The sequence below is a fragment of the Syngnathus scovelli genome, chromosome 5 (genome assembly GCF_024217435.2).
Source record: "Syngnathus scovelli strain Florida chromosome 5, RoL_Ssco_1.2, whole genome shotgun sequence".
NCBI lineage: Eukaryota > Metazoa > Chordata > Actinopteri > Syngnathiformes > Syngnathidae > Syngnathus > Syngnathus scovelli.
The window spans coordinates 4,052,926-4,064,416 of NC_090851.1; the positions used below are offsets into that span (position 1 = coordinate 4,052,926).

Sequence of the window (11,491 nt, forward strand, 5' to 3'; positions counted from 1 at the left end):
TGAGAAAAATAAAGCATATTCATTGTAACTGTCTCTCTTCTTTCATCACAAATATCAATTGGGTGGGATGTTTGGGTAAAATATTAATGTCTATTTAAATGCTGTAGTTTTCAACTTTGTAGTTACTAATTTATTTAGCATTGTTTTTAGACAACAGTATATTGTATAAGTATGAAGCCACTAGTGATGTGCATTCCATCATTAGATATAATGGTAGTGTACCTAATGGAGTGTCCCTGTGACGTCACAGATCAAACAGCCAATCAGAAAGTGACCCTCGTTAAGCGCACCTGCGTGAAAAGTTTTAGCCACTTTCACGTTCAAAAAGAGCTAAAAGTTTTCACGCACCTGCACTTAACGAGGTAACCAAACGGACACTCCATTAGGTACACCGCCATTTTTAAGTGTACCTAATAACAGGCCACTTTATTAGGGAAATATCATGGTCAAAGGTCAGGTGTCAAGCTCTAGTCCTCAGGGCCGCGTTCCAATATGTTTTCCAAGTTACCCTCGTTAAGCGCACCTGCGTGAAAAGTTTTAGCCACTTTTACGTTCAGAAGGAGCTAAAACTTTTCACGCACCTGCACTTAACGAGGGAACCAAACGGACACTCCATTAGGTACACCGCCATTTTCAAGTGTACCTAATAACAGGTCACTTTATTAGGGAAATATCATGGTCAAAGGTCACAGGTGTCAAGCTCTAGTCCTCAGGGCCGCGTTCCAATATGTTTTCCAAGTGACCCTCGTTAAGCACAGGTGCGTGAAAACTTTTAGCCACTTTCACGTTCAAAAGGAGCTAAAACTTTTCACGCACCTGCACTTAACGAGGGAACCAAACGGACACTCCATTAGGTACACCGCCATTTTCAAGTGTACCTAATAACAGGCCACTTCAGATTTAGAATCTTCACTTTAGAATCTTGGAAAAAATGTCGGAATGCGGCCCCAAGCTTGACACTTAACCTTTGACCATGATATTTCCCTAATAAAGTGGCCTATTATTAGGTACACTTAAAAATGGCGGTGTACCTAATAGAGTGTCCGTGTGATTCCCTCGTTAAGTGCAGGTGCGTGAAAAGTTTTAGCTCCTTTTGAACGTGAAAGTGGCTAAAACTTTTCACGCACCTGCGCTTAACGAGGGTCACTTGGAAAACATATTGGAACGCGGCCCTGAGGACTAGAGCTTGACACCTGTGACCTTTGACCATGATATTTCCCTAATAAAGTGGCCTGTTATTAGGTACACTTGAAAATGGCGGTGTACCTAATGGAGTGTCCGTTTGGTTACCTCGTTAAGTGCAGGTGCGTGAAAAGTTTTAGCTCTTTTTGAACGTGAAAGTGGCTAAAACTTTTCACGCAGGTGCGCTTAACGAGGGTCACTTTCTGATTGGCTGTTTGATCTGTGACGTCACAGGGACACTCTTTGTTGTGCAGTGTGCAGAAATGACATCTTTTGAATGTAAAATGGGTGCCTGGCATCAAAAAGGCTGGGCAACCTTTAGCTTCAAATAAAAAAAATCTGAGACATGATGGAAACCACTTGTTTTTAATTCCATATTTGACACACGGAAGAGAAAGAAAATCTATTTAAAATAAAATATAATCAAATGAAGCCATCGATTCACAGAGAAATGTTATTGTTCACACTTTACCACACTACCCTTCAGGCAGGAGGCCTCACCCTCACCCCCCCTTCACCCAAACCAAGGGTCATCACTGCTGTGGGTCACATGACTAGACGAGACACACACACACACACACACACACACACACACACACACACACACACACACACACACACACACACACACACACACACACACACACACACACACACACACACACGCACACACACACAGTCTCAAGGAGAGCTACAATAACAATCTTTGGCTTCATGCTCGGTGCAACCATGTCAATCTAAAACGCACAGAGGAAGGACAGGGTCAGGAAGAACAGTTAATGGAGGTACTCAATCAGTTGAGGGAGGGTGGGTGAGGGCAAGTGTATGTGTCTTTTGCACATTTATCCTGCATAGAACATTTTTCTACCGGCGTCCAAACTAAGGCGCGTGTTACGTTGGAGAAATGACAATACAAAACAAATTAATAGAAGACAAAATTCATTCAAGTAGGCTACAATCTTTTCTCACGTCTTCCTGCTGAATTCTCATTTCAAGTCTTTATCGCACCACACACACACAAAAAAAACATCCAGTGTGATAAAACAGCACCAAAAAAAAGAAAGAAAAATAACGTCATGTGCAACGCTCACTCCGTATTGTCGAGAGAATGTGGAATTAATTAACAGTATATTATTTCTCTACACATACATATTCTTCTCCTTCCAACACACGCACGCGAACAAACAGCATCACATGTCCCTGTGTAAATTACAAATAATTTATCAATATTTATAATTTAAGCTACTACTTAACAGTCATTAGTGGGAGCGAGAAAGATGAGGAAGTGAAGCGACAATAAAAACTCTAAAAAAGGGACACAAAGAGAAAAAATAAGCATCAGATTTCTTTCATTTTCTGTTTTTTGTTTTGTCAAGAACTCTGCTCCACCGCTTAAATAGAAATCCTCATGTCCTCTCCTTCCACAGTGATCAAGGTCGCTTGATGTAAACATGTTGACAAAAAAATAAAATTAAAATAAGTCTTCTCTTCACCCACTGTCTTCTAGTAAGTTCATTTGTGTGCTAAAGTCCACCAGGTCCGTTTTTAATTATTTAAAAAAACTAAACAGAAAAAAACTAAACCCAAAAAAAAAAAAAAAAAAAGCAAGAAAGACAAAAAGCTCTATGGCATCCCATTGGCCCAAAAGTCAGTCACTTAAACGTCCAATGCTGTTGCAATGAAGCGGATCTCAGTGGCTTGGCTTCCGCTTGTCTCCGCCCTGACTTTGGTTGGTGTCTGATGGCAAGAGACCAGCAGCAAATATTCATTATTAAATTCAAATGTGACACGGGGAAAGACTCGATTTTACCTGAGAAAGCGAGCTGCAAGTGAGGAGGTAGAGCGGCCTGCGACCCGGACTGGAGACTTTTGTATAGCTCTGATGACATACAAAATGGAGGATGAGGGAAAACATCTCCATTTATCTAATAAAAGTCAATCCCACGCCAGCCTTGACAATAATATAATTGTCAAATGTTGGCACGTACTCACCCAACAGGTCACTCTGTGCTAGGGGGTATCCTGAGTTGGAGCCAGGGGCCGAGCTCATGCCAGCAGGGCCCGGGGCTCCGGGGGGACTGAAGTTGAGCAGCGGGGGGAACTGGAAGGGCAGCGAGACGGGCACCAGGCCGCCAAGCATGCCGAAGCCCAGGGGCAACGTGGAGGGGCTGCCCAGCAGGGGCCCGCCCGCCGCAGATACCTGAAGGCACGCCAGAGGAGACGTCAAGATTATGAAACAACACAGACGCGACTTGGCTCGGACAAGAAGCCTACACGAAGAAAAAAAAAAAAATCAGCAAAATCTTCAAATGTATTCCTTAAGTTACCTGTGAGAGGTGTGATGTCGTGGAAGGTGTGGCCAAAGCCCCTGACGTCGCCCAGCCATTTCCCGCCTTTAAATTCTGTCCTGCCGAGCCCACCAGCCTCTGCCGCTGGGCGTGATTAGCTGAGGGCGGCGGCGGCGGCGTTTTGTTTGCGTGACCGGCGGACGAGGAGCTTTTGTTGCCAGCAGAGTTGTGGGTTGGGGGTTTGGGCCCCCCCGTAAAAGCGCCCGACGTCTGCTTGGCTGAAGTCCCTTGAACGCTACCCGTTATTCCAAAAGGCGGTCGGAAAGTTTTGGGAGAGTATTGATGTTTCGGCCCAGATGGGTGCGAGGGAGAGGAGGATGGTGAGGGGGATGAAGAGGACGAGGAGGAGGGCGGAGGGGTGGGTGGCGGCGGGCGAGGGGTTAGCTTGATGATGGGCGACGAGTTGGTACTGTGGGAGGGCTTGGTGAGCGTGGCCTGCATGGGTGTAATGAAGTTTGACTGGGGCTGCTGGGGGCGGGCTTTGACTTGGGAGGAGGGGGCAGTCTGGCACACCGGCGTCGGTGACGACGTGGGGCAGAAGGACGGCACGGTGGGGTGAGGCGCGGAGACGGCGCGGGATTGGAGTGAGGACGACGGCGCCATGCCACCATTATTGCTGACGCCACCCAACTTGGGCCCGCCCTTGAGCACGCTTTGAGGGAGCCCCAAGCTACCCACCGTGGCACCGGCCAAGCCTTTTTGATGATGGGGGGGCATCAGAGGGGACGCCGTGGGCGGGGGGCGCTGCTTCGGCGGTGAGGGGGCGGGGTGCGGATGCGTCTTGCCGACCATGATGGCGCTGGGCCTGTTGTTGCCGGACGTCGTGGTTACTTGTCTCTGGCTGGGGGCGACTGTCGCCTTAACCAGACTGTAGGTGGAGTCAGCGGGCCTGCAGTTCACCCTGGAAGAGGTAGAAGAAGCCGTCGCTGTGCTCACCAGCTTAGCAGGGGCGGCGCATGTGACCTGCGAGGGGTAGTGAGGGGCGACGGGGGGCGGGGAGGAAGTGGGAATCCGCGGCGGAGGAGGCGACAGAGGACTGTCGGCGCTGCCCAGGCCCTTGGAGGCGTTTGTGAGGAGGGCGAGCGCATGCGAGATGGAGTCCAAAGACGGGGCACTCAGATCCTCATCCAGAGAGTCCGACAGACAGATGAGCTCCGACGGCGACGGCAGGGGCGGCGGGCGAGTCGAGATGACGGAGGAAGCGGATGAGGCGGGCGCGCACAGAGCGTGAGGCATGGGTAGCGGCGGCTTGCGGATCCACACGCCTTCCTGAACACACAATACAAGACGACGAGTCAGATAGGTCAGTGAAGACTCGACTTGAACATTTTCATTCCAACCTTGAATTTGTTTTCAATCATTTAATTCAGTAGTTTTGCTCTACCTTTCTAAAATACAACGGAACAAATCTGATCGAGTGCAGTTTCAAATATCCGACATTGGAGTGTACCTAATATTGTGTCTATATGTTACAGACCTTAGCTTTGGCCTTGGGCCCGGGCACCACCCTCCTCTTGGCCCTGTGCGGATGAATAATACAACACATAATTATTTTGACATGTGCTGAGTGCTCACGTTCAGTCGACAGGGGAGAACTACTCACATGGTTCCAGTCAGGTGAACGTGAACTGACACACTCTCCTTGAACAGAATCCTTCAAAGACAAAACGTACAGGTTGGTCAATCTCAAGAGTATCCAGCAAAGTGACGCACAAGTGCGCGCATACAAACAGACCTGGCCTGCATCCAGCCTTTAGGCCAGAGTGGTTTGACCTCATTCTCCAGAAAGGCCTTGAGGTAGTCCTCCACAGACAGAGAACATTGGCTTTCCATGTCGTAGCAGCTCAGCTTCACTTGCACCAGTGTACAAAGCAGACTCCTGCGTGCACACAAAATCAGAACTAAATATTAATTGCTGTGACAGAAAGAAAAGTGACATCGTCGTGGAGAGTCATTACGTGAATACAATCTGCGTCTTGGATTAAGAAAGAAGCCTGTAGGGAAAAAAGTCCAGTCCATACCTGAGTTTGTCATCCCAGACAAACTTTTTGCGTGGACCCATCACCCTTTTCCCGGGTTTTTCCTCATCCTCCTCCTCTGATCCGTTCCTCTCCCCCTCCTCTGACTGCTGCCTGCAAAAGGACGAGAGCAAAGCAGATGAGAAAAAAAAAGAGCGAGACACACAACCATGTTGTCATTCCATAAGCAGTATGAAATTTGCATCATGCCAACAAATAGAAATATAAAAATGCCACCTCAACTTACTTTGCCACCTTGGCCATGCAGTCCATGTTGTACCTGGCGATCTGCTCGGGCATCACATTGCACACAGCCAGCTTCAGCTCGAGGAGCGGCATCCGCATTTTGTCATCCTGAGGGAGGGAAGTAGGAGAGAGGCTGCAGTTACATCAGTGGAAGCTTTGATTCCAGTGTTTCGTCAACAAGGTTAGACTGGTTTTCAGTGGCAGCCATTATTCCAGTCAGCCACCTACGCCGAGCACATTTGGGATTAGAAAAGGGCTGACAAGGCAGAAACAAAGTGGGCAAAGCTCCTCAATGTGACAGCTCGAGACCTTGACTGATGTCACTGCAACACTGCGGTTCAAACATTCGCAGAGCAATTCGAGTGATCAGCAGTAAATATGTGCGGTTGGTGTTAACAAAAATGGGCAAAATGAAAAAAAAGGAACAGTCCATCCTTCTTTCCATTTTGAGTTGCGCTTGTCCTTACAAGTATGTGTTTAGGAGAGAAAAAGAAATCATCAGCAATTGGCAAAATGGCTGCCCCCTGAGATTTTGCTACTTAATTCCACAAACGCAATATTAAACAGAACACGAGGCCACGTACAATTATCAACTAATAAATGCGAACCATCATTTGTGCAGACAAATACACCAAAAAGACAAGAAGACGGACACAGAAGTCAAATGTGACAAGCACCTTGCTGTGGGGGGTCGGCGTCGGCGTGGACCCGTTGTCGCAGTGATCCGCCCTCACCTGGATCTTGAGGCTGAGCTTCTTGAGTCGCTTGAGGAGCGCCTCCTTGTTGCACGGCACAAAGGCCTCCAAGTGCGCGTAGACGCCCGAGCGCACGTCGGGAGGCTGCTTTTGCACCTGTAGCTCGATGCTGACGGAGGATACACAACTCAAGGTTAGCCTTGAACAACGCACGCACGCAGGCGCCACGGGGTCAATTAAACAGAGATGGATGGATAGCGTGAAGGGCGCCAGACAAAAGCCTCGCGATGCCCGCGCCGGCAGGCCAGAGGAGCTGCACTTGTCGTACTCACTCTAGCAGGATGTTATTCATGTCCAGGGTGAAAAATTTCTTTCTGCCCTCCTGATCAAACTGACGAGAAGCCTGCAAGGGGGAAGGGAGGGGGGAGGGGGGGGAAGGGACAGCTGAGTCAGCAAACAGCACCCCGAAAGGAGCACGCTGCCTCACCTCCATTTGACTCAATTTGGTAATGCTTTGTTTACACATCTTCTTGGGCCATTTATCAAAACAGTAGAGCAAGTAAACTCCAAAGGCTTGTTTTTTTAATGCAAATGGCGCAGTTTTGACGACTTATTTGCGAGCTTGGTATGTGAGAAGATGGACGCCCTGTTTGCATGACTCACCGCCCGCAGGTCCTCAATGCGTTTGACGAGAGGAGGCGGCAGCCCCGCAGGCAGCGGTGGAGGAGAGAACATTCCACTGGAAGACCCTGGACCTCGCCCTTGAGTGCCCCCGCCCGTTCCTCCTTTTTGGCCAGGCGTGCCGACTCCCAGGATGCCGTTCTCCCTGACTGTGGAGGAAACTTGCTGTTCGCCGTCCAACAAGCCAAAGTCTAGGTCACCGAGGAGGTCCTGAAGCTCCTTTTCATTGGCCGAACCCAACAGTGACATCACGGCGGGGTCGGCGCTCAGGTCCGCCAGCAAGAGGTCGCTGTTGCCGGCGGCGTTGGTGTCGAGCGACGGCTGGGCCGAGTCGGACGCCAGCAGGTGCTTGGCTGCGTCGGCGGCGCGCGGCTTGTTGGCCACGCCTCCCGCGAGGCCGGCGGGAGCCACGCTGAGGTTATTCTTGCGCATCTGCTCCTTCTCCATGCTGAAGCGGCGCAGCATGGCCGCCAAATACAACGAGTCCTTCATCAGCTTCTTACGCTTCTTCTTCTCAGGCCGATGGAGGCTGACGGCGGTCACTCTGTTGGGAAATTGATTTGATCATTTTTCTCATTTTGCATAGATCGACACATCTTCTAAATAAAACAGTTGTCTCAAAATCCAGAATCAACTCTGAACAAGCAACACAATTAATTCGCACAGCGGATTTTCTATTCAACAAGAAGTGACGGCACACTAAAAGGCGTGTGCGGCGTGTGCAAGAGGTCGGCGTAACCTGCAGTGTGAAGGAGCCGTCCACCGCATCCAGCCAGCATCATCCGCCCTCGTGAAGACACAATGGCTGCCGCTGTTATTTTTAGCTCTTGTTTTCATGTTTGACTATTTGGCCTATGTGAGCGTGGATAATGGAGCGCTTTTCTCCGAGGTGGCTCCAGAAGTGACATCCAGTCAGCTTGCCCGCTGCCTCAAGATGCACGACATGGTCTTGTCGCACAGGCTTCATTAGCATGCTAAAGGTGGACCGACCTTTCATGTCATTTTACGCTTTTGTGTATTCCAAATCCAAAAGTATTATAATGCTGCAAAAAACTGTTATAAATTGTATTTTAAAAAAAAAAAAGCTTAATATGTCTGCTTAAGTTGATGCATTCACGAGAGGCACTTATTCACCCACTCACCCTTGTTTCGGTTCATTGCTCTTCTTCTCCTCCAGGTTGGTCAGCTCCTTCATCTTCCTCATCTTGGCTTGTTCACTGTCGTCATTCGTATTCTGATAAGAGAGAACAAAGACGTCATTCGACTCAGCAAATGTTGTAGTTAAGATGCGCAAACAGCGGCCGGCGAGGCCAGCTCACCTTGTCGTCCTCGCCCTCAGAGTCGGACGCCGCTCGGAACTGCAGCGTTCCGGTGTTGATGTAAAATCCGCCCAGCTTTGTGGTCAAAGAGGCGGGTACCAGCTCGTCATACTGACGCACAAACAGAAAAATGCAATCGTTCATCGGGTTCTCGCAGTTGAACAACATAAAACAAACTAAAACAGTGGAGCGCAGACCTCCGACATGGCTGAACAACTCAAATCATCAGTGAATTAATTGAGTATAATCAATCAGTTGAATCGGCAACAGTAATGGGGATTTGATAAGCTCAGTATCATCAGATAGAGAATTTATTTGTGTGGAACTCACAGCCTCGGAGTTGTCAATGAAGGGGTCTGTCTCGTCGTAACCAAAGCCAATATCAATCAAATCTTGCATTCTGTCCTTCTTCTTTTTTGTCACGTTTCCCTGCAACAAATGAACATCACTCATTTTTAATGAGCAAAACACAAGAATGGATCCTACTTACAACTAAAGTGATGACATAGCCTTTCAAGCAAGGAAATGCAAAATATGCAATTTAGTAAGTGAAGCTTTGGCAGCCAGTTTGGTATTTGCGAGATCACTACTTTTGGGGAAATCCGCGGTCTGAAAAACTCACTTATTTGCTGTTTCTGTGCTCAGGGCAAACACCAAAATGAAAAGTTTCACAGTAAAATTTTAATTAAGCCAATGCACAAAAGTTGAATGAAAAAAAAATACTCCAAACACGTATACAAGTATAAAAATGATTATTTAATGCATCTGCATTCAATATTTAATTTCCAATAAAACGTAGTGAGTACTTTATTTTATAAGGCTTGATAGTCAAACCATCCAGTTGTTTGTGAATGCCAGGAAAAAAAGTTTACTTTGATGAATTTTTGCACTTATTAGTTTTAAAAACATTAATTCAAAATGACTATTTTTCCTATTAGGCAAATGTATGGACATTGTATGGAACAGGTTGCTATAAAAATTAGAAATCAAAGCGTCTCTCTTTTTTTCTTCTTTTAAATCAAAGTGTATGCAGTTGTATATTTTCAAACAGATACATAAATAAATTCGAGTACTCACATATTTACTCTCAAACTTCTTCGCCAGAGCTTCCACCTGCCGTCGCTCTTTCTCGTCATCATCGAAGGGGTCGTTGGGGTTGGGGGCCAGAGTCACACTTGGAGCTTTGTTCTTTGGCTGGAACAAATGTTTAGCAATTTGACGTTAATAACTTGCAAACAGCAACATTTTGATCAACACTATTGGTAGCTTTTCAATGCAAGAGAAAATCATCAACTGATTAATCATCATTGATTGCAACAATTTGAGAAGCCCAAAATCATTGATGGTGATCAAATTGCTGAAATCAATAATCGATCGATAATAACGTTCTGCCACCACATCATCCCACCCACCCAAAGTATATTTCTAAAGATTTAACTTTTGAGATGAGTCGACTAAATACTTGTAGCTTCACCTTTTTTTTCCCCATCTTTTCCTCACCACAAGTATCAGTACTTCTACTTAAGTAGAGTGGGAACACTTTTGCCAGTTTGAAGTGGTGTCAACAAAGCAATCCATGGTGGGGCCCCAGATGGAGTATGTGACATGCTACGTCCTGCTGCTCATCTCTCAGCTGCAGCCAGAGGGCCAGCGAGCAAGCCGGAGGAGGCTGCTGCATGTGGCATGTGGACGCCACTAATGGCTGGCTGTGTGACTGTTGCTGGGCAAGCAAGAGGCGACGGCACAGGTAGCAGCAGCATGTCATAATGAGCCCGGTCGGAACAGACAGCCACTCTAAATGATGTTAAACGACCGAGTTGGGAGTTGAACAAGAAGCCCCCCCTTTGATGGCTTTCTGCTTTGGCCATCCACGGAAGGACAAGGTGCACTTCCCCCCCTCCTCCTCCACCTCCTCTTGTCGTCTTATCCAAGCCATGACAAGTCCACATAAACACGACAAAGTGCAAAAAAATCCCGAGTCCGGTTCAGTAAAGTGAGGGGGGTCCCCACGTACCTGAAGGTTGTGGAGGAGTTCGCCGTAATTGAACTCGGCAGAGGCGCGGTCGTCAGGCTCGCTAAGGGGCAGGTTGAGCCGCACCGTCACCCTCTTCTCGGCTCCAGCCTTGTCCCTCTCAACGGCTTTGGCGAGACGGCTAGCGGCGCCTCCTGCCCCGGTTTCCGTCAAGCCTTCCGCCGCCGCCGTTACAATCTCGTCGTCTTCGCTTAAGTTACAGTCGGCCTCGTCCTCTAACCGGCGTTTCCTCGACTCCGAGGCGGCCCCGGCAGCGAAGGCCGACAGGGTGACAAACTGCACTTTTCTCGGTTCGGCCATTTGGTTGAGCCGCCTTCCCGCACCTCTCTCCGGACACACGGCGAAGAGGAGACCAAGATACTTGGCCAAACTATTCCAAATAGGTGCCTTGAACACGGTTCCGCGAAGCCCCAACGGCTGCTCAGCGGCTACGCGGAGGTGGAGGCCTCCTTCGAACCATACGAAACGGACTCCAGGGGATGCGACGGTCGGGGGAAAGTTGTTTTTCCGGCAGCTACTCGCATCCTCTATTTGCTATGGGACCGACACATTCACAGGAGCCATCTTGGTTTTGGGAGTAAATAAAATATCGGAGGGGGAAGAGGGGTCACTGCGCATGCGCGCAGGCACGGACCGGAAACGCCGTGACACTCATAGAGATGTCAATGTATCCAATCAGGGGCTGCCCCGACCTTAGACCCGCCCCTTTCCACAACAGGCAATTATACCAGCATTACTACTACAGTACTTTAATGACCTTTTGAAAGAGTCTAGCGGAAGGACACACCGGTCAAAAGAAGCGCACACGTTGCACCGTGACGTCTCATACACGAATGGCAAATAATTCATTATTTAACGTATCCGGCGAAGAAAATGCTGAGTGCAGCAATTATTTTCTCAACAATGGCAGTTGAATGGCAGCCGTGATCATCTCAATGCTTGTTTTCACATGACAACGGGAACATATGTT

General features: G+C 48.2%; 1 protein-coding gene across 2 annotated transcripts; it reads right to left on the bottom strand.

Annotated features, from left to right (window-relative positions):
- Positions 1-1,532: 1,532 nt before the first annotated feature.
- Positions 1,533-11,116, bottom strand: ubn2a (ubinuclein 2a). Of its 2 annotated transcripts, none has more exons than XM_049720383.2 (17): positions 10,504-11,116; positions 9,567-9,683; positions 8,820-8,918; positions 8,490-8,600; positions 8,313-8,404; positions 7,153-7,714; positions 6,822-6,892; positions 6,529-6,658; positions 5,796-5,902; positions 5,552-5,662; positions 5,266-5,409; positions 5,134-5,184; positions 5,008-5,050; positions 3,510-4,799; positions 3,175-3,382; positions 2,993-3,061; positions 1,533-2,919 (listed from the first exon to the last, which is right to left on the bottom strand). In XM_049720383.2, exons 1-17 carry the CDS (start codon positions 10,819-10,821, stop codon positions 2,873-2,875), a joined length of 3,570 nt encoding a protein of 1,189 aa, XP_049576340.1. In that variant the 5' UTR covers positions 10,822-11,116; the 3' UTR covers positions 1,533-2,872. The 2 variants fall into 2 exon arrangements, with proteins under 2 accessions (XP_049576340.1, XP_049576339.1); XM_049720382.2 differs by having other exon boundaries at positions 6,472-6,658.
- Between the last annotated feature and the right edge of the window lie 375 nt (positions 11,117-11,491).